A 22,861-nucleotide genomic window follows, 5' to 3' on the forward strand; every position below is an offset into this window, starting at 1 on the left:
GACAACTCTGGAAAGGCACTGCTGGGGAAAAGGATGAGTGTACCACTTTGGTATATACCCTTTCATATGCTTGCTTTATCTTTCTGTATACAGTATTTTCTTGTTTCTCTTCCCATGGAAGGAGATAGAGGAGGAAAAATTCCACTCACTTTTCTTTAGAAGCCTAAGTTTTCCATGTTTTGACAGAAATCGCCAAGAAATCATCGTCTTCTCAAGCAGACCGAAACAATGATTTTTTTTATTTTTTTCCTCCGCGCGTTCCTCTGTACTCGGTGTTTTTTAAGCATTCCAGCAGTAAAATGTACACAAACCCTTCCCCCCCTTAAGCTGTATCTCTACAGACTGTATACGCCGCCCTCCCTCGCGTTAAGTACGGCTGTAGCCTTTGTGTGTAAGCCTTGCCTGCCGTGTGTGTGCTGTGTCGCGGCGCGGGGCCGGCGCGGCCGCTCCCGCCGTGCTGCGGGGCGGGCGGGGCCGCAGGGGGCGGTGCCGGCGGGGGCGGCCGCCCCGCCATGGCGGCGCTCTGGGGCTCGCTGCGCCGGGGCTGGCCGCGCTGCCCGCAGCCCGCGCTCCTGGCGGCGGCCGCGGCCCTGGCCGTCTGCGCCTTCTACTACCTGGGCGGCGGCGGCGAGACCTTCTCCAGCGCCACCCGCCGCCTGCGCGCCACGCCGCCCGCCCCGGCCGGCGCGGGGCCCCGCGGGCTGCACCTCCTGTTCATGTTCACCAAGGCGGAGCGCAACCCCGCGCTCCGCGACAAGGCGCAGGCGGCGCTGCGCTCGCTGCTGCGGCACGGCCGCCTGGGCGCCGCCGATGTGCTGCACCTCCACCTCGTCACCGAGGGCGCCAGCCGCGACATCGGCCTCGGGCTGCTGCGGGACCTGCTGCGCGGCGCCGCCTTCCGCCACCAGGTGCGCGGGGGCCGAGGGGCGGGCCGGGAGCGAGCGGGGGCTCTGCCGGGATGGCCTGTGCGCTCTGCCCGCGGGACTCTGGGAACAGCAGTCCAGCGGGAAGGAACACTCTCCCAACCACCGAACGGCCCGTGGGCCGGCTCCCAGCAGAGCGCTTCGCTCCCGCTCTCTGCTGGAGAAGCTCCCACCGCTCCCCAGTCTCGGGTGTCTTGATGGGCTTGTTCTGTGTCCCCGCTGTTTGCTGCTTGCGGGGAGGTGTCCTGGTGCAGCCCGGTGATTCTCAGCTGGGAGTGGGCAGCAGCGTGGCCTGGGAACACCTCCGGCATGCCACCTGTGCTGGAGAGGAGCAGTTGCTGTAAGCAGTGCTGCTCTCCTGCAGCCCCTGTTAGTCCTGCTTCAACATCTCGACACGAGGACCACGTGTGCTTGTATCTCGACGGTTTCCCGATCAGGAGACAAGGTTGGCCTCCTGCTAGTGGCTCTTGAGAGTGGGAATGGAGAGCCTGCAGGGGCTGGAGTGCATCCACATGCAAATGTTCCTACTGCCAGGGAAATAGTTCTGCCTCCCAAATCCACAGCCAGTGTAGTTTATGCAAAGTCAGGCTTTCCTTCACATTAAACAGGTATCTGAAAACTGGAGGGGTGTTAAGTTCAGAGATTCCAGGTAACCTCTCTCTCCTGTCCTGAAGTGCTGCTGCAGAGCATTACTTGGAAGTGTCCTCTAGTCCTTCTGTTATTACTTTTATTTCTCTTAAGTCCTGTTTTTCGTATTAGCTGAACTCTGTCAAGATGTAACTAGAAATGTAGCCTTAACATTTTTCATACAGACACTTTCTGGTAAATAATTCTACTGCTCGTTTTCCTTAAACAAGTCCTTTCCTAGTGCTGGCCCTCAGTCAGGTCATGTACCCGTGCTGGGAGACCCACACCACACAGCAGTTCTTGGCTGTTTGGAGGGTGTGCACAGCTCCCTCAGGAGCATTCCTGCACTTCACAGCAGGATGGACTGACTGCCCCATGATGGTGCACTGGTGATGTGGTGCAGCAGCCCAACCCAGGTTTGTGGTATTATGTCCCCTGGAGAGGGAGGACCCCAGGCCACCATGGTGTGCACATCCCTTGCACCACATCCCCTTTTGTGTGGGTGACTGCCTTACTGCCATCTGCCCCTGTGGGAAACAAGTCCTGCATGCAGCCTTGCCAGCCTCATTTCTCCAGAGCAACATGGGCTGGGAGTTGGAGGGATGAGGTGATTTTTCTGCTGTGGATGGGCTCCTGTCTGTAGGTGCTTGTGGAGTCACAGCAAAACCTGGCTCATGGTGAGTATGTCTGGCACCAGAACTGGTTTCCTTGGGTGTAAGCAGGCAGCATGATCTGGAGGCCTCAGGTGAGATCTGCTCAGTGGGACAGCTGCTTCTCTATTTCCTGGCAGAGCCTGATGTACCTTGGTTTCACTGGCTAGCCTATGGTTGCCAGTATGTTTTGGACCAGTCCATTTCTCTGCTTTTAGGTATGGAGTAGAGGCTGTTCTACTTCTCGAGCATGCAGCTTTGTCTTAATCCTGTGCCAGTTTCTGGAATGCTAGCAGGTGACAGCACCTTTTATTCTTGTAGCCTACCCCATTCCTCTTCTTTACTAGTGGGAGACTTATGCCTAGCTTGGATTTCTGGTGCTCCTGCTAAAATGTTGATGATTGATCCTGATGCTCAGGTAGCTCCAGCAGTAACCCATCTCTATCCTGAGATGTCTTGTTTTCTGCCCCTCTTGGTGTGTGCAGAACACTCTCCTGGTTCTAAAGCTGTTGTCCTAGCACAGGCCCAGATATAAGGCTTGATAAAGTGCTCAGGGTGAAGCTGGAGCCACTGAGGCAGGACTAATAAAACCCTCTGAACTTTTGCCTTTTCTTCATGAGGAAGTGATTCAGGCTCTGCTTTTGCAGCTGCCCTTGCCCTCCCATCCTAGCAAAGCTGGGATCAGTTGGCTCCTCTGTTACAGTGAAGCCCGGAGTCAGACATGGTTCATAACCTTTGGGGGGCAGGTTGTGGGCAGCTTTTCTCTCTTCCCTAGGCAGATCCAGTAACTTTGAAGGTCTCCTGGAGCCTGAAGCAGCCGCCTGCAGCTCGGGAGCAGTGTACAGGGTGAGGGCAGAGGGGCTGTGGGGAGCAGGTGGTGTGTGTCGGGAGCAGCTTAGGCACTGGCCCCTCCCGGCGGGACAGGGCAGGGCTGTCCGGGCGTGGGCAGTGGCTGCGTGGCGTTCCCGCTGGCGGTGCAGCTGTGTCCCAGATGTGCAGGCGGGCGCGCAGCCGGGCGGCGGCGGCAGAGGGAGCCCGTGCTCCGCGTGTGCGGCCCGGAGGCGCGGGGAGGAGCCAGCCCGCGGCCGTCCTGCCCGAGCGGGGCCTCGCTGCGCTCCTACCGGGGCTTTGTGACCTCTCCCGACCCCCGGCCAGCGGGAGCTGCCCGGCAGCGAGCCTGGGCCAGCCTCGGCCGACACTGTGCTTACACAGGGCACCGGCTCACCCCATCTCCTGCCACTCCAGGCTGTGTGCTGCGACTCCTTGTCTCTTACTGATTCCATTTCCCTGACATAATTACACGAACTACGCGTTTGGCTCTTTGCTCATCCTGGTTTCCTGTTCAGATGAGCCCCGCGAAGGATGCTGCTGGGCTGGATATAACTGTGCTGCCATCACGCCATGCTTACGGAGACCTGTGAGGATGACCGACGTGGGAAGGAGGGAAAGTTAAAGGGAAGAGAAATGCAGGTTCTTTTTTCCTAGTGAATCAGTAGAAATTATCTTTATTCAGTGTGGGACGTGTATTTATAAAACTCTGCTTGCACAGGAAACCCCTAGAACTTTTCTTAATGTCCTCAGCAAACGTGGTCGGATTTAGCTACGGGATTTACTAAGAGCTGTTACACAAATAAATAATGAAGTACAAAATTAGCAGCAGATCAACAAGCTGTGCTAAAGTCAGCAATGAGAAGGGAAGAAGCCTTCACAGTCCCAGAGAGGCTGCCTGGCCTGTGGCTGTGGGAGCAAAATTCAGCTGCTCAGGAGTTTGCTTTGCAGAAGTACAAAAGGGTGGGCAAAAGACATGTTATCATGTTTTCTTTGGCAGGAGTGGAAAGGCAGATGATACTGTGTCTGGAGTTTCAGGAGTAGTTCTATAACTTTTGTCCACTGGTGCTCGGCAGTGTGCTCACTTCAGAGGTGACTGGAATTGGTTTGACATTTTTCCCCCTTTCCTGTGTACTGTACACACCGCAGGTTATCTTTGCTGGATGCAGAAGGATGGTTACAGGTGCAGTACTTCCTTTCCATGCTTCCCCAGTCCAGCCAGACCCCAAAGCTGCTCCTGCCATCCTGGGCATTCATGCAGCTCAGCAGGGCTGGGGTGAGGTGCTGCCTAAAGGTAACAGTTTCCTCGCCTGCAGCGTCCTGGGGACCATGCTGTGCTATCCAAAAGCCAGGTGTGGCTGCTGATGAGCTCTCCTAATGCACTTTCCTGGTACACGTTGTTCTGTGTTTTTCCTGCTGTTCTGCTGCAGGCCTTGGCTCCGAGCCCAGCAGCCAGGACAGCAGCAGCGGGGCCACCCCACTGAGGGACGTGCTGGCCACAGAGCCTGCGCGGGGGCTCCTACAGCAGCTGGCTGATGGCAAGGAGCAGGGGCCAAGCGTGAGTGTTTAGGCTGCTCTCCCCAGGACAGGGCCATAGGGCCAAGGCTGTGCCTGTCCTCTAGCTGTGCTGTGCTGTGGGCTCAGCTATCCTGGCCAGCACCAGGACAGACCCATCACCTCGCCACCTCACCTCATTTGGGTGCTATGAGCACAACCCAGCATCCAGTGAGCTCCACTCTGCTGTGAGACCGTGTTGGTCTGAGCAATGTGTTCTGCAAAAAGCTGTTGGAAGGAAGAAGTTCCAGACAGCTCACCGCCTTTATCTCTACACCAGCCTTACTGAGCATCAGTGCAGCCCCTTGTGTGCCCCACAGAGAGGGTGGTCATTGCACCAGCACAGGCTCTAGAGCCACCTTCTCCTCTGAAACATTTGGCTTGGTTTAGGTTTTCTTTTAATAAAAAAAAAAAAAATTAAAAAAGCAAGTACTCAACCCTACATGTTTTAAGTATATAGTGCATGGCCCCTTGTTCTTAAGCAGATGAAGTGTTAGTAGGGAAAAGAAGTGAAACTGTAGAACTGGTGAAATAGTTTTGTTTGAAAGCAGCTTACAAAGACTGTGGCTTGTGTTCCCTGGTGAAGGCGGGGCCAGCTTCTGGAAGTGTCTTGGTACCCCTCAAACAAGGGCAATAGGTTCCCCTATCCAAAATTCAAATACTGCTGCAATGTCATGTCCTTGATGGACTTTAGTTCCAGCAGGGCTTTTCCTGCTTTCCCTGACCTGAAGAAGGCAGCACAACCTCGACTCACCACACTCAAGTTCCTGCACTCCCCCTTATCTGCACCAGGGTCGTGTCCCTCATCTCTCTTAATTATCCTGAAAATCCCTCTCATTATCTTGTGTGATTCAGTGACCTGTATCCTTCTGTAGGTACAACGAGCTGCATGAAAGTTCCTGTTCATTGGACTTTGACCAAAATAAATTATAAGCTTGTAAAATTTCAGTAGCTGGCAAGGTGCATTTGGGGTTGCTCCTGTTTCTGGGACATAGCCACAGCTGGCATGCCAGGGCTCGTGCTGGTGCATGGGCTCCCACAGGGCTGAGGGATGCAGAGCAGTGCTGGCTGAGCACCAGCAAAGCACCAGCACAGGCAGGCTGAGATCCATCTACAGAAGTTGCTCAGCTCTGCTGTAGCTCCTAATGTTTGGATTTTCATCAGCATGCTGTGGCCTGTCCTCCCTTTCCCCCTGCAGCCCCGCTGGGACGTGCTGCAGAGCTTGCCTCCATGCTGGGCTGAGGAGCAGGAAATCCAGGCTGCATCCCTGGCCCTGTCACAGCCTGCCTCTGTAGCAGGGAGCAAGCCTTGGTCCTCAGGGTAAGTGACGTGGTCTGGCTTGGGTCTAATGCAGGATATCAGAGCCTGGAGCAAACTCTTGCCTCTTCTGATGGACTCCATATGGGAGACCAGATAAGTGCTTGCATCAGGCAGTGGGAACAGACCAAAGAAATAGCCCAAAACATGGAACACACTTGGTAATGTGAGGTGGATTCAAGTCCCTGCCCACCTTACAGTTACAAAATGGCTGTAAAAGTCCTCCTTTCCCTCCACTTGACCAGTTCTTGTGTCACAAGGATGTGCAGGGGCCAGGGCAGCCAGGCCCTGGTGTGCAGCTGCAGTGCCACCAGCACTGTTTGTGCTTTACCCACCTCCCCCCATCACCCTGTGCTGGTGGGGGCTGAGCAAAGGCTGCTGGAGCTGGGCCTGTCCCCAGAAGCGGCAGCTGAGTGGTGTTTCTGGTGTCTCTGCCAGGTAATAGTCCATGATGTGAATGAGCTGACAGAAAAGCTGTTTCCCATCGTTGAGGCCATGCAGAAACACTTCAGCGCTGGATCGGGGACCTACTACAGCGACTCCATCTTCTTCCTGTCAGTTGCAATGCATCGCATCATGCCCAAAGGTAGGTCTCTGCTGTTCTGCCTCCAGCAACACAGGCTCTCTTTTTCTTCTGCACAGAGATGTTATCCAGTGCTATTTGAAATACAAAGTTAATAAACTTTTGGGATGGACTCCTAGAATTCTGCTCCTTCCTGCAGAGTGATGGACTCATCAGTCCAAGACCACATCCAGGTCTCTGCTGGCACGAGTGACAGGAGGTTCTCCTGTGGTTCTCACGTGGCAGCTGGCCCTGCCTTTATGCCCTGAGATGATAGGAGATGTGAGACAGGAGCAAGCAGGCCTGTTCTGTTTGTGTTTACAGCCCCCTTCTCCTTGGGGTGCCAGCTGAAAGAAGTGCTGTGTGTCTGTGGTGTAGCTCTGCACTCTTGAGCATCAGCAGAGTAGTTGTTGAGTCTTTCCTCTTGGCTTTAGGGAGCTTTTGGTAAGCTTTACTGATTAGCAGCCGCTGATCATTTAAGTTCCCTTATTGTACCTCTGCTGTTACCAAGTGCAGAAACAGCAAGAACTCTGCAGGAAAACAAGGCAGCTGGCAGAAGGGGCTTGGCTCAGCTGGTGCCATTTTCCTCTCCTGGCTGTGTGCAGTTGCTGCTCACGGTACCAGCATGCTGTCTTGCACAAGTAGGGTTTTGTGTCCTTGAGCTCCTGCAGCCCTACTTGTCCATTCCGTGTGCTGGTCCCTGGGCTCCCCCTGTCAGGTGCCTCACTGGCCTGACATACTAGTGATAGCAGCATCCCTTCCTGGGCTGGTCACACGTCTCCCTGGGCATGGCAGGCTGCAGGTGACAGTGGTGGCAAGGAGACCTGGCACCCCACCTGGCCATACACCTGCCCCAGGAGGCGCTGACCAGCCTCTCAAAGCTGTGGATGTCATGCAATAGTGACCTGTTCCCACATGTGTGCATGTTCCCAGTGCTAGCACCGCTGGCACCAGCAGCTTCCTTGGCATCTGGAGCATCTGCCCAGCTCTAATACTCCCTGCAGACTTCCTACCACAGGTCTCAGGTGCACTCTTGCTGAGATGTGAGCAGATATACTTCTCTTGTGCCCCTGCTGAGTCCTGTCCCAGTTTGGCTCTACTCAGGAACTCCTACCTCTGCTGTGCTTCATGAGCCTTCCTCTGTCCTTTGTGGACTTGCCCCTGTCCTCCTGGCAAGGCCTTCCCACACTGGCTCATTGAACAGTGGGGCAGTGGTAGCCCTGAGGGTCCCATCCAAGCTCACCGATCTCTGTGGGCTCCAGAAAATGTGTTCTACTTGGCTCTCCCTCAGACTTGGGTAATTTTGTGTGTGTCTGGTGCTGTCTGCACTGAATGCTTTGAAGTACGCTGCATACAAATGATGGTATTAATGCTGGCTAATTCACTCCTTCTGATTCCCTGCTCTGTCTTTACTGTGTGCTAAAGATATCCCTGTCATGCTGCCTGCTAGCAAGAAGCTGTTTGGTCTGAAATGCCTTTTCTCAGTTCATCAACCCGTGAGGCGTCTCATCTCTTGGAAAGCTTGTTTGCTCTCCCTCAACCTGACAGGGCTTTCCATGGTCTGTTGGGGCACAGGATGTTTAAAGAGGCATTTTTACAGTTTCATGAGTTTAGTTTTTGTTTCAGAAGCTGCTAATAAATTTGATTTATATTTCCCTTGCAAGGGAGGTCAGGTTTACTGTGTTGGGTGCCTGGTGATTTATGGGGCTGGCAGGGCTCACCAGCCCCCTCCCTGTGCAGCCTAGACTGAAGGAGAGGCATCAGGAAAGGCTGCAGCTCTGCTGCCCACTCACTGGCTTGCAGGTGATGTGGGAATGGCACTGGGCTCTTGCTGCCCTGCTGACTCTGACAGGCTGGTATCTACTGGTCTGAAGAAGCCACTTGGCTAAGCTGGTGGAGAAAGGACCAAGCTTCTTTTTCAGGCAGCAGTAACATTTTTCCTGGTGCATTTCTGTGCCATTTCTTCTGCCTTGAATGCTGTGTTCTGCCCTGAGTGCTGTGTCTTTTTGTGCACCTCTCCAAGCACATCTGACTCCATATCATTTGCACCACTTTTCTGTGGAATCTAGATTTGATTGGAAGCTTGAGCATCCTCTAGCAGAAATAAAAGCCCATATCTCAATATTAAACCCTCTGGTGTGTTCATTTGCATTTGCATTAATCAGTCAATAGGGGTTTTTTTTCAGTAGCAAGCAACCTTTGTACTAAAATTGGCTGGCTTGAGTTTACCAAATATATCATTTTTTGAGGTGAGGCATTTCCACAGTATCGTGATTTGTTTGGAACCTATTGTGATGGGGCATTGACTTTGCAAACTGGTGGCACTGAAAAGTGAACACCAGGTTATTTATATTTTTTAAGGGACTTTTGTGGGACGTGTGCTGGCTGCATGCACATTGCACTGAGGGTAAATGGGATTTGCTACTCAACTGCTCTGTCGTTTACTGTTGCTTGGGACCTTTGCCCAAAAAACTTCAGATCTAAAACCTGCAGCTGCCAAGTTATAATATAACAGCTTCTTAGCTGGTGTAAATCATGGAACACTCTTGCCTTAAATGTCTTACATCAGTGGAGTTAATCTGATTTAAACCAGCTGGGGAGTTGGTATGCAGCACGCAGAAGTGCAGACTGCATAACTCTTGTCTGTGCTTGAGGCTCATAAATCCCGTTTTAATGTGGTGTGGCCAGGCCTGGGGAGCTGGAGCGGCGCTTGATCCATCAGAATGGTTCTGCAAGGAAGAAGTGATGGGAAAGTTATGCAGAGAGGACAAGCAGGTTCAGGCTTAGAAGAAGCTGCCAGGATGAGGACAATGTCAGCATGAAATGGTCTTGAGACTTGCAGAGCAGTACAAAGAGGAGGAGGGAGAACAAGGACCCATACCCTTTCACTTTACTTTTCAGTATGCCCATCCAGAGGGGACCTCTTTCTTCCTGACTGGCTTTGATCCCTCTACCACTTATAATTTTAGTTGTGTGTGACTTCAGGGGGCCCAGCAAGCTTTTTATCACCCTTCTATGGGTACATGAAAGAGTAATGCCTGGGCAGGTCTGTCTGGCAGGCAAGATCTGGGGACAGACTCTTGGTATCACAAGTGAGCGGAAGAGTAGTTGAGGTGACAGAAGGGCAGCCTGGGAAAGCTGGGAGCTCCCCAGGGAATTCTTGGCACCCATTCTTGGCCCAAGTCAGGTAGTTTTCAGGAAAAATTTGTTTAACAAATATTTTGTTTCCTCAGGAGGTGGTGGGCCAAGGGAGAGCCAGCAGCATCCAGCAGCTTGGGTAGAGCTTTGAAAACTGCAATTTGGTGTTCAGCTCCATTGGTGTTGCTGATAGGGCTGCAGCAGGATGGCCTGTGGGAGAATAAAGAGCAGAGGGAAAAAGAGACATGACACAGAAGCAGCTTTGTGGCTTATCTCTGCCAACTTAGACAAAGGATTGGTGTCCCTTAGCTCAGGGGAGATTCTGAAACCTGGCTGATGGTGCCGTGCTTCACACGGAGTAGGGTATTTAGCAGAACTTGGCTGAAGATGGTATTTCACATATTTGAGGTAGCAGAGTTTCCTGGCTGGTACAAACAGCTGGCTGTCTTCGTGTGGAGCAGCAGCATCTCTGGACCTGGTGATCTCCTCCCCCCTGGCAGCATATGGGGCATTTCTCAGGGTTTCTCTCTCACTGCCCAGGCCAGTCTGAAGGCAGAAGCTGTGCTGAAGGCTGGGAAGATGAACACTGGCTGCAGAGGGCCCCTGGGCTCTGCTGGGTGTGAGGTTAGCCCTCACGCTGCATCTTCCGGGAGCTGAAGATGCATCTGGGTACTTGCTGCCTGAAGACTCAGGAGCTTGTTCTGCTGGTGCATTTGGTAAGGCTGTTCATAGGAGGCTTGTAGGGGAACTAAGAGGCAGTGGGAGAAGGGGTAAGTTCCTGTGTGACTAAATAAAGATGCAGAGCTATGAGGAAGGAGAACAGAGTGGAATTGATCATTATATATTGCCAAAATTTATGGCACATCAGCATGGTCTCTTGGTAAAAAATGAAAGAGGTTTAGAGAGGGCAGTGGCTTCTGTGTGGGATAAGCCTGGCTGACTGGGGCCCTCCAGTGTGGGAGGGGGCTGGCTGAAGGGGGTCATGGTGTGGTTCATGAAGCCATGAGCCATACAAAACAGAAGTTTGTACTGGGGAACAAAGGAACTGGGGGACATCAAAGTTGGTGAGAAGGGTGTTCAAAACAGAGTGTGGTGATCTGTAGAGCTCCTTTCTGCAGGATGTTGTAGGTGCTGTGCTGCCTCATGGAATCACAGCCAGCTGCTGTGTGATGGACAGCATGCCCTGGTGTGTCCTGGAGCTGCCAGCTGTGCAGGAGATGTCAGGAGGACACAGCTGTGGGTGGTGGGGGAAGCAGGGGTGGCTGCTGTGGGTGAATAAGCAGCTCTGTGTCTGGGGAGGTGACTGCCAGCAGGGAGGTGTTCCTTTGGCTTCATAACGGGTATCCATACAGTGCCTGTGACACATCAGGATCTGTGGGAAGTCCAGTGGTCTCCCTGGCTTCAGACTCTGAACAGGGCAATTTCTCCAGCTCATTATCAACAGCTGTACTGATTGTTAAGCATAGACCACATTATAATGATGTTTATCCAAGCAGCTTGGTAATGACCCAGCCCCAGTCACTTGGGGTTTGGTGCTGCTTGCAGCAGGATCCAGATGCTGGCTCCGGTTTGGTCTCCCACGAAACTGATATCAGCCTTTGTCTGCTCTGGGAGTACCAGCCCGGAGACAGAGGCCTCTGTGAACATCAGCTTATGCCTTTCCCACCGAGCAGAGCTGGGGGGGAAGGCAAAGGCCAGCCAGGAAACGTGTTGGAGCAGGCACTGAGCTGTGCTGTGCTTTCTCAGGGCGTTTTGCCTGTGCCGAGGCTGGGCACCTGGAGCACTCCTGCCTGGCTGTGAAGGTGGAGAGCCTGGAAGCTGTGGGAAGGGGTTAAAGTACAGAGGTACCAGGAAAACAGTCTGTGTACTGGAATAATGCCTTGACTAGTAACTGTCTTCTGCTAGTGTCCTTCTGGAAAAGCCCATAGGCAGCATCCTGAAGACATTGTTGATTGCTTTTGCAGAGATGGGTGCACGAGGATTCAACGTTACATCTGCACTGTTTGAATCCACAGCACAGGATTGCCCAGGTCAGACTCTGTTTGCCTGTAGGGTGCCAGGTGCCCATGTGTGATGTGTCCCCTCTACAGCACCCATTTGCAGAGTTGCACCATATACATCCTGTGTCACACGGGGCATCAGAGGTCTCTGAGGTGAAGCCTGGCAGAGGGAGATGGGGAGGCATCACTCCCCTTCTTCCTCCTGTCAGCTGCAGAGCAACTCCTGGTGCACAGGGCAGCTGCCCACAGAACTCAGCAAATCACTGTAATAATTGTAGTAAGTGAGCATTTTGAAAGTGCGTCACTCCTGATCCTTTCCTGCTGGCTGAGCATTGCCATCATTGCTGAGCCCCACCACATCAAGGAATGCAGCGATGCAGCTGTTGGGAGAGGGCTGGGAGGAAAGTGCCCGTGTCCCACATGCTTCAGGCTTGATTGTGTGCTACCAACAGGGAGATGTTGGGAAAAGGCACAGGATATTGGGGTCTGTGGCAGAGCCATGTGAGTTGGCCCCAGAGCCATGGGCTCCCAAACCGCAGTTCCCAAGGGATGCTGCAGTAGCTGAAGGGTTTGCTTTCTGGCAAAAATGTTTCCATCTTTACTGGGATGGAGGGAATGTTAATAGTTTCTGATGTGCTCTCATAACCTACCTCCCTGCTTCATGCCGCAAGCACGTGAAAAACAGCCAGATTCCCTTCCCAGCCTGTTTCTGAGCTGCATGCGCTTATGTCAGATCCTGTGATGGGAAGGGAAGATGCTGGAGTGTTCATTTTGTGAGCAATAGGGATAGCTGTGCCAGCCATTGTTCCTTACTGGGGTGAGCCTGTTGTGCTGAGAGTTGTTTTCATGATGCTTTTCAGGAGCAGACAACAGCAGACCTCTGAATAAGCCCACCCCAGGTAAACACTGGAGACTGTGGTCCTGTAGAAGGGTCCATTTCTGCTGAGATGAACTGCTAACCCCATCTGGCTGCCTGTGGGACATGGTTCTCCTGGCAGGATAGTGCCTTGGTCCCAGCCCTGGTGTGGAGGAGGTGCCAGGAAGGGCTGCTGTGATGAAGGGGATGGGGCTGCTGCTCAGCAAGTGCCTGGAAGCCTCCTGGATGCTGCATAACAGCACAGACCCCTTCCCTGTGGCACTGCTGCCTCTGGGGCTAACGTGGCCTGCAGCCCCCGGGGGTAGTGTCACTTCTCATCATTTCCACTGCCTGCCCCTTGCTGCAGTGCCACCATCGATTATTTTTGGATGTCCTAGATCTGTCAGGCCAGGGCTGGCTGCTCCCCCTGCTCCCACGGAGCAGCAGGATCTCATCACCTGGTGCTGTAGTGGGTGCTGCCCTCCTCTCCCCAGCTAGACCTACTGCCCCGTCCCCAAAGGGTTGGAAGCTGCTGGAGGTCACCCAATGTTGATGCCAGGGCTGCTCTCCTCCACAGCCTCTCCCTGCTCATTAGAGCTTAGCAGGAAGAAACAAGGACAAAATCTGCCTGCAGCCCTTTCCCCCAGTGTGTGGAGTTAACTGGAATGTGAGCCTGGGAAACTTATTTTCCTGTATCTCTTTTTGGTTTCCCTTTCCATCTCACCTGCTCATTAGTTCACAGCTTTCCATCCACTGTTTTGTAATTTATAGCAACCTGGAATCAAACCTTATTTTGTCTGATTAAAAGGTTTCCTGCTGCTCTTCCTCATGCTCCAAAAAGTGTTTTTACACTCCTCCCCCAGCAGTAGCAGATATTAAATACAAGGTAAACAGCACTTCCATCCTGAAACCTATTGCGTGCTTAGTGATGTTGCTGCCTTGGAGTCCAGTTAAGAGCCAAGGTGTTGAGTACTGCTAAATATTAGTCCCTCAGACCTTGATAGATTACAAGAGGACACTTGGATGCACAGAAAAAATTAATTTCCTGGAACAAAACACATCCGTCTCCTGCTGAGTCTTCCCCTTCCCTCAGGAGATGACTGCAGGGTGTGGAGCAAGGCGATCAAAATGATGCCACTGTCAATACCTGGGAACACTGTTGCTGCTCCAGACCCCTGAGCTTACCCAGGTGCCTGCCCTGCGTGGGTGGTGGCAATGATTTGTCATTTATCTCTAGCAGACAGCCTAATTTTTTAATTAGCTGATAGGCTGATTAGCTGCTGTGCTGCAGCCACAGCTCTGCTCTGCCGGGTGCCTAATCAGTGCTGCAGAAACCTGGTTAGCAGCCGGGCACTGGGGCAGATCAGCTCCTGCGCTTCCCTGGAACTCTGTGTGCAGAGAGGGAGGCTCTTTGGTGGGGAGGTGGCTGCTGGGCTGTCCCAAGGAGCGGAGGGGACCCTTGGCTGCATGGCAGATGTGAGGACCTGTCTTGAAAGCACGCACCTGAAAGGTAAGCTTGGCGAGCTCTGCTGGTGCAGGGCTTTGTAGCATCATCTTCTCTTGAGAGGGTAGGCTCTGGAGCAGCACCATGTCCTGGGAAATGGGACTGCAGCCCCCACAGTTGCCAGCACAGTGGCTGCAAGCTCTGAGGAGCATATCATGCTTGCACACGTGCGTGTGTGCCCCTGCCTTGGCTGTTTCCTCTGGGCGAGGCTCTCCGGTGCTGCCGAGGTCAGCTGGGCAGGCAGCAGTGATTAATCCTGGGCACAGAGGGGAGGCTGCGTGTGGAGAAAACAAGGCCTGGCCAGGGGAGCACACAGCCAGAGAGGAAGCTGCTCACAACCCTGCTGACAGCAGCAGGGAGAGCAGCCAGGGGCAGCTGCCAGTGCGGGGGGTGAGCCAAACCCAGGGAGCCTCTAATGAAGGGCAGGATGGAGAACCCAGCATGTTTGTGTAAATAAACTGTGTGCCTCCACACTAGGCTCGTTGAGGTGCTGGCATCCCTGCTTGGCACTGCAGCTGTTCTCGTGCTCTGCTCCTTGCTGCAGCTGAGGCTTTTGGGGACAGCTGGCTGCTGCTGCTGGGCAGTACCCTCTGGGTTGCGCAGGGACCTCTGGAGCCTGTCACCCACTCTGTATCTATGCTTGGCCATGGTGCTGGCTGTGGGAGTGGAGTTTTTCTTGGCCACACATCTCTCTGAGCCAGTGAGGGCGGAGGATCCTGGTTTCACAGCCAGCACAGGCAGCTTTGTGGATCCGCACGTTGCTCCTGCAGGCACACTGCCCGCTAGAGCTGGCGGCTGCTGCCATGCTCCAGGAGGTTTATTGCCCAATGCAGCCATCTAAGTCACTGCTGGTCCTTCACAGCTCCTTCTTCCCTTGGGATCTTGTCCTGTCATGATGGGGACAGCTAAAAAACCTGACTTAAAAAATCATTGCTCAAAGTGTTTTAGAGAGTTGGAGGGGCAGCTGTGCAGGTGTGCCCAGCAAATGTAGACCAGCAGACCTGAGATCCCCAGCCCTTCTGACTCCAACTCAGAGAGCTTTGGTTGCTTGGCTCTCTTCCTTCTGGTGGTCCAAGTCAAGTGGAAAAATGAACAGCCGCCCCCTGGACCTTCCCCACAGCAGCCCCACAACACCAGAGCTGCAGCCAGCAGGGGACACTCCTGTCACTTGGCTGCACTGTGTCACCCATGCTGGGTGCAGCTGCTGCTGACCCTGTGAAAGGTTCTCTGAGCTGCTCTGCCTCCAGCTGCTCCCAGTCCCAGCCCTTGCCAGGCCATCACCCAGCCACCACCCTGGGCTGCCTCCTGAAGGATGGAGCAGGAAGGAGGTCTTGCCTCCCTGTGTTGCAGGACTGGCAGATGCTGGCTCCATGGGTAAAGGCAAGGTGGTCTGCCTGCGTCAGCAATCCCTGCAGTGCCCTTGTTGATCTCACCTCTTAAAGCACCTATGGCTCCAAAAGTCACTGCTGTGATGCAGAGGAGGTGTGGGGAGGTCAAGGTGCTCCCACCCGATATGTGCTGAGTGCCAGTTTAACAGCTGGACTCAATGATCTTAAAGGTCTTTTCCAATCTAAATAATTCCATGATTCTATGTAAGTATCAGAATGCTTAAGTCCTTAAAGACAGATTTGCTGAAACACATGGAGGTGCCAGTACAGAGGATGGTGGGAGCAGAGCCAAATTACCACCAGCTTTGGTGACAGGTGTTTGCCTCCACAGTGTGTGTGTGAGATTTGGGCACAATGCAGCCTGGTGGGGTGGTGTTCTGTCCCTTCCTGGTATCCCACTGTTGCTTGCAGCATCTCCTTTGCCAGACCAGCTGCAGGCAGGATTTTTCTGAGGGGGCTGAGCTTATGCTAACATGAGCCTGTCAGTGAGCTGGAGAGTTATAGCACATGCAGTATTTAAATTCTTGCTTCTACTCTACATCTATTAAACCACTGCTCAATTATCAATGATTTAGACTGCAATGTTTGCTGGACAGCTTCTGCCCTTTGTGCTGTGATTGCAGCTCTCCATTTCACTATTAAGTTCCTGGACACAACTCTTCCCTCTCCACTGCCAGTGGTGGCATGCTGCTTCCCCGGATTTGGTGTGGTTTGTATGGAAGTGGAGGGTTTGGAGCCAAGGCCAGCACTTAGAGCCCAGCCCCGCTCCTGCTGTCTAGGCTCAGCTTTGCCAGGGCAGCGATCCTTATACAGAGAAAGTTGTTGGGATGAGCACAAGGTACTTTGGCTGCAGAACAGCCTGTGCTGCTCTCAGCAGGTTCCTGCCTTTGCATCTCCACTTCACCTGACCCTTGTTCCATAGTCCTGTAATTATAAACCAAATATTTACATTTTTTAGAGTCCATCTTCTCATCTCAGGTTAGGGGAAAGTGGTCCTATTCCTTGGGCAGGTTCAAGACTGCCCATCTGTAGGCTGCTCTGAACAATGGGAGCAGGTCCTAAAGGGCTGGAGGGGTAATAGCTTCTGCTGATTGCTCACTGCATGACATCCCCAGAACCCTGGCTAGGTCCGTCAAAGCAGCTCATCTCCTCCCTGTGCCCCCTGCTGCCATTCATGATCCTGCCTGACATTTCTGGGAACAGGAATTTCTTAAATCTTACAATGGTTTAAGTTGGAAGGGACCCTAAAGTTCATCTGTGTCCAGCCCCCCTGCCAGGGACAGCTGTGTCACCCAGTAGATCAGGTTGCTCATTTAGACCAAATTTGCTCCTATGTGTCACTCCAGTGGCCTGGCTCACTGCACACCTCCTCTATCCCTGCTGTGCCCTGGGGTCCATGCTTCCTGGGAAGGGCTGTTAGACTTGCTGCTGAAGCTGCCCCCTGCCACAGGGGCTCCTGGGTGCCTTTCAGAGCATCCAGACAACCTGCTCTGCCCCTCAGAACACCAATGGGGTGCCTGTCTGTGCGCTGTCATAGCCCCACTGGGTTCTGGCAGAGAACGTCCAGCAGTGGGACATGGGGATATAACCTCTGCCTGCCTCTGCCCCCTCAGTGGATGAGGTTGTGGGATGAGGCATCTCTGAACCTGGCCATTCTCCTCTGGACAGGGCTGGGGGGAGGTTTTGAGCCAAGCCTGGAGCACAGCCCTGCTGTAGCTGCTGATACAAGGCTGCAGTAAAAGATTACAAGCTTTAAATGGGGCCAACCTGTGCTATAAAGCTGTCACTGCTAATGGAGACCATCTCTGCTCTGAGTGGCTCTGGAAGTCCCCTTTCCATGCCGTGGCTGGAAGAGCTGGAGCTGAACAGAGTGGAGACAGAGTGAAGACATATTACACAGTATGGCAAAGTTAAAAAACTCACTACTGAGCAAAACACTCAGCCTTTTCCTACATTTCCAGCTGGATCTCTCTGAGCATCTTGTGTCTAAGAGAGCACACAATTCCTCCACCCCCACATGGGCAGCCAGGACAAAGCCCTTGGTAGAAGGGCGAAAGAGCATGATATATCATAAATATTAGTGCCTGGCCCCTTGCCAGTCCTAGGCAGAGAAATCATCCCAGCCATTAATCTGTGCGTGCAAACTGCATCTGGCAAAGTGATGCTTAATGTTGCCCATGCTAACTTACATCTCACTGTTGCAATTCATGCTTGCTTTAACAAAAAAAAAAAAATTAAATTTAAAAAAATTAAAACAAAAAGGGCACTTGGTGCTTTCTGGGTCAAATTTCTTAGTGAGTATTTCCTGGGGGAAACACAGGGCATATAGCATGGACCAGTGTGATGGGGTGAGCCAAACATGGGAAGCCTCTAATGAAGGGCAGGATGGAGAACCCAGGGTGTTTGTGTATATAAACTGTGTGTCTCCATGCTGGGCTTCTTGTGGCACTGGCATCCCTGCCTGGCACTGCAGCTGTGCTCAGCTCCCTGCTCAGCCAAGGCTTCTGGGCACAGCTGGCTGGGCAGCATGCTCTGGGTTGCACAGGGACCCTCCAGAGCCTTTCACCCATTGAGGTGCTGGGGCAGACAGGGTTGGGATTGGAGCCTCCTCCAGCTCCTTTCATTCTCCATTGTAATTAATTGCAGTTGGTGTTCATCTGTAATTTTAGAGAACAATAGGATGACGTGCCTCAGTTAATTGAAACCTGATGAGGCGTCATACGGCTGCTGTGCACTAGGGTGAGTGGTGCTGGGATGCCTCTGGGAATCCCATCCCTTCTCTCCAGCCTCAGCAGTACCTTGTAGGGCTCAGGCTCCCCACATTTCCGTGGAGCTGAGCTTGTGCTGTAAGTCCAAGGTCTTCTTGTCCTGGGGTTTTGTGACCAGTCTGGGTATTCTCAAGTGTGGTAATGTTTAGGATTTGGGGGCTTGCCCCACTGTAGTTTGGGCCACTGAAGATGTTTGGTGCATTTGGTATACATGTTTTGTTCCCCACTGCAGAAATCCACTGCTCTGCTGATTCATATGCTTGAGTTGCACTGGGCATTTCTGAGGCAGTTCAGAAGGCTGGGGGAAATTGCTTTCAGGTCAAGACCTGCTTTAGCCTGTGGTGAATTACTGTGCCTGGGGTTTAAATCTTTGCAAACAGAGGATTATGTTGATGGTAAATACTAGGTAGGCCTGAGGATTGCCGTACTGACGGCTGAAGGGAGCATGGCCTTTCCCTTTAGCAGATAGAGCGTGATGGATGTTAAAGAAATAAATTGAGATACAGCCCAAGTTGTAGCTTCGATACTATTTCTCCTTGATTTATATTTCTGCTTGGGTGCTTCGCAGTGTAAGCAGTATATTTCTTGCTTAACCTCACAGGGCCTTTTTGTTCTTAAATGAGGACAATGTGGTAGGGATGACCAACTGCCAATAGTCTCAGATTAGTGCAAGATCTGCAAAAAATTCAGAGCTGCTGAATATATATATATAAATATATATATATATATAAATACAGCCCAGCATCTGCTTGAAACACAAACACCAAGCAATGAACACTTAAAAATGCAAAACTGCACTCCTGTGCTGGGGGATAACTGCTGGTGCCTGGCTGCTCTTGGTGCCTCTGGGTTTCTAGTCCCAGGGTGGCTTTGGGGGCTGAAAACAGAGCAATTGCCTCCTGCCCTCAGCAGCCAGGTGTAGCTAGCAGCCTGTCCCGAGCACAACAGGGTGAGGGGATGAGGAACCACAGTAGTGGGAAGGCTGGAGCATGGGCACTGCCCCAGCAACAGCAGCCTGATGGGAAGCTCTGCCTGCAGGTACTGAGCAGGAGGAGGGATAAAGGTTTGGTTTGCTAATTGGAAGTGGTGGTGACAGGCAGGTCTAGACTGCAGAGAGCTGTAAGGGCACCTGTGCATGATGAGTGGGACTGAAACAGGTTAACACAACCTTACAATCCAATTAGTGCCAAGTGCTAAGCAAGCTGGCCAATTTGCTCTTGGCTTTTATAACACATATAAATAGAGGGGGCATTACATAATGCCCTGGGGATAGCTCCATTCACAGTCCCTGAGAAGGGCTGTGCTGGCCTGGCCAGAAGATGACCATGGCTTTGCTTGTGGCTGGGAGATCCCATCTGATGGCTTGATCTCTTGTAGTGTTTGCACTTGCTGCATTGCACTTGGCCTGCTGCAATCCATGCAGCATCCCCAGATCTGCCTGGGTTGAGCAGTCTTGTCAAGGCATATCTCCTGCACACTCTCCCAAGCAGCATCTCCATCTTTCAGTCCTGTGTGCTGCAGAGGAGACTGGGACAAATTTGGGCAGGGACCTGACTCTGTTAATGATCTCAGGCCCAGCCTTGATAATTATGTCGTCCAGCCTTTCCTTGCTCTTAATGTCTCACTGCAAGTGGAAGATGCTTCCATGTCTTCACAGCCCCCCTTGCCTCTGGGAGGGTAAGACCAGCAATAATAAAGTCTTCCTGGCTGCTGCAGATCACCAGCAGTTCTGTGCAGGCAGAGGGCTGTAATCTCTTCCTCAGTGAAGCCCATGGCAAGCTGCTGGGAGCTAATGGGTTTGTGCAGGTCATACTGGAGGTGTCATGTGGCGAACAGATGTTGTCCATGATGGGAATTGCTTTGGTATGATGGGCCAGGGATGGATGCTCTCTGGGCTGGAGGTGAGAAATGCTCATGGAGTTGGTAGCTGAAAGTAAACATGGGATTTTGTGGGGCTGGCACTACAGAAGCACTTCCAGAAAGGGAGAGGGACTGGGTTGAAGCTACCTCTTGCTTTTGTCAGTTATATGGAAAACCAGTTTTCTGCAAGAAAGGAGAGAATGAATAGAAGCAGGGGGTCACTAGAAATAATTTCTGATGTAAACATACAGTGGTAAATGCTTCATGATGGTTGAAGTTTGTTTGCTTCATGCAGAGGTTGCAGCTGGGTTGTGTTTTCTCTGAGTTGGTCGAGTCTTGCCCATGGGGCAGACTGTACCAAATCCTCATTGGGTTCAGTTCCTCCAGTAGCTGCTGGTAATCATAGGTTACAGTTTTGTGTAATACTGCTGACTTTTCCTCTTTGTGCTTTCAGAAATAACACAGATCATCCAGGTAGACTTGGACCTGAAGTACAAGACCAACATCCGAGACCTGTTTGATGAGTTTGACAACTTCCCGGAGGGAGCAGTCATTGGGATTGCCAGGGAAATGCAGCCGGTGTACAGGTACAGCCCCCTCCCTGTGGGGAGCACGGAGTGGGCAATGGGTGGCTGGTGGCTTCTCTTCAACTCAGGTTGCTCTTCAGAAAAAAATCCTAGGGAGCAGTGGTCTCCCTGCTTTAATCCTGGAGGGGTGCTTAATGTGAAACTTGTAAGCTGTTATGAACAAAGTGTACAGTGTTGCTGTGGTTTGTTTGCTTGTTCTCACACACCATCACAAGACTTCCAGAGCCAAATTCTTGATAACCAGTGCCAAAATCCATGCCTGGATCATCCAGAGGCATGTTTGCCCAGCCAGGCCTGCTGAGGTATTGTAATTGTTTGTGTGCTGGCACTCAGAAGTTTTGGCTGAGAGTATTGCAGAGAGTAGGGATTGAGTTTGGGCAACAGTGAGGTTCTGGGCTCCTGGAGTGTCAGTGCAGTGCAGCAGGGAAGGCTGAATGGTCACCTCTTGCTGGCCTGGGCAAGCATGAGGGTGTCCTCATGGTTCCTTGCTCTTCAGACCTGTGGTCCACCAGCCACTGATGACTGTGCTGGAAACCACTCACGAAAGGGTGGCCCAGTCCTTCCCACTCATGGACCACTGGTGGGATTCAGGGACACAGATATTTCTAGGTGCTTAGAGAAATTGGTTTAGTTTAGCCTGCATTGTTCCAAGGATGGACCTCAGGTTTTCTTTTAATCCAAGGTAAATCAGATGATCATCCCAGGATGCCTTAATGGATCTTAGCAGAGCTGAGTTGGAGCATCGGAGATGACTTGGCTAGATTGGCTAAGTTTCCTAATGGAAAAGTTCTTGGAGAAAGTTAAAAAAGTGTAAGAGGTCTATATGTCTTTTCCTTCCCTACTGGAAGCCTACTTCCCTACTGAGCCTTGTAAGACATGACCAGCAGCACTCTTGGGCTGAGCTGCAAAGATCTGGACCAGCCTTTTTTGCTGCTTGTGCATCCAGATGAGAAGGGGGTAGAGACAGAGAGAAGTTCATCAACAGGGGACTAATGGTCGTTAATCACCACCAATTGCTCCCTGGAAGCCTAAACCATATGAGAGAATGTGATGGCTCAAACTACAGAAGTCACCACTATTCCTGAGCTGGAAAAAAGACATCTCTCTCTCTGTGGCATAAGTGTTGCCTCTCTCCTGATTTGTACTGTTGGCAGGAAGAGCTGGGACTAGAGGAACACGGATGTGTAGGTCTTGTCTCCGTAGGATGGCACCATGCTCAGAGAGTAGAAGGCTACTGTATCTGCTTTGGGTGTCCTGACAGGATTTTGGTGCCCAGAATGGCAAATCCAGCCCCAGTTAATCATATCCAATTGTTAGAGCTTAAAGGGGGATGGAGGGAAGAGCTGCAGCCAAGAGTGGCCACAGGGCTGTGGGACTGTGGCCTCGGTTGGCCTGGCAGGGGAGATCCCTGTCGTTAGCGGTGCAGCCTGGAACAGGGTAAATCAAGCATTCATTTGCCTGCAGTTAGTGCAGGGTGGAATCACTTTGTTTTTGTCTCTGCAGGGTTTTGCATTATTTCAGTGCATAACTAGGGAGTGGGGATGGTGATCTGCTGCCTGGATGTGGTTTGTGGGGCCGGGCGTGCCTGGAGGGGACTGAATTAAGGTTTGGGGTGCTCCGCTGGAGAGCCTTTCAGCATGGCAGGGGACAAGGCATGGGATCATGGGGCTGAGCACTGAATACCTGACCCAAGCCATAGCCATGTTCTCTCCCTCCTGCCACCCGCAGTGGGGACAAACATGCCAAGCAGTAACAGCCCTCATAGGCTGCATTTTTGGGCTGAACTTTATGTTGTTGAAGTTTTGACGTTCTAGGTCACTTTGAGCTATGTTGTGCTTTTCTTCTTGTGTTGTTTTGATCTTCATGTGAAAACAAGTTCCTGATCCTTCTCGTCGCCAGATCACCCGCTGTGGGGCGAGCTGTGCAAACTCCAGCCTGCCCTCCTGCCAAGCCCTGCACCCTGTGGGGCTTGCACCTCACTGCTAAAAGGGTTTCCAGACACAAACATGAGCTGACAAAGCATGGATGTCTTTGTAAAAAAAACTAAATCTTTACTATTTTTATATTTTAGAAAGATAATGACATGTTGTAGGTGTAAAATAAGAGATGTCAGCTCCAGCTGTGTTGTTTGCCATGTGTGCAGACTTGAAGCATTAGTTGGGAAAATGGTTGTGGGAAGGGAGGAGGATTACGGGGTGACAGTGGGGTCTCTGTTGCCACTTGTTTTCCTCACCATTTCACACAGCTCTCTGCAGCACTAGCTTTGCTCCAAAGCATCAGAGGACCTGAGCTGTCCTGA

At 52.2% G+C, this 22,861-nt stretch overlaps 1 protein-coding gene across 3 annotated transcripts in view; it reads left to right on the plus strand.

Moving 5' to 3' along the window:
• Window positions 1-483: 483 nt before the first annotated feature.
• Window positions 484-22,861, plus strand: part of XXYLT1 (xyloside xylosyltransferase 1) — a 33,239-nt gene continuing 10,861 nt past the window's right edge. The window contains exons 1-4 of one of the 3 annotated variants that reach the window (XM_058844134.1): window positions 2,699-4,120; window positions 5,781-5,902; window positions 6,338-6,485; window positions 20,430-20,562. In XM_058844134.1, coding sequence (XP_058700117.1) covers window positions 6,395-6,485; window positions 20,430-20,562 — 224 coding nt within the window. In that variant the 5' untranslated portion in view covers window positions 2,699-4,120; window positions 5,781-5,902; window positions 6,338-6,394. Of the gene's footprint in view, window positions 909-2,674; window positions 4,121-5,780; window positions 5,903-6,337; window positions 6,486-20,429; window positions 20,563-22,861 lie in introns of those variants that run through there. The other 2 variants (XM_058844133.1, XM_058844135.1) reach the window with 2 other exon arrangements.

This window comes from Poecile atricapillus, chromosome 8, assembly GCF_030490865.1.
Source record: "Poecile atricapillus isolate bPoeAtr1 chromosome 8, bPoeAtr1.hap1, whole genome shotgun sequence".
Classification (NCBI taxonomy): Eukaryota; Metazoa; Chordata; class Aves; order Passeriformes; family Paridae; genus Poecile; species Poecile atricapillus.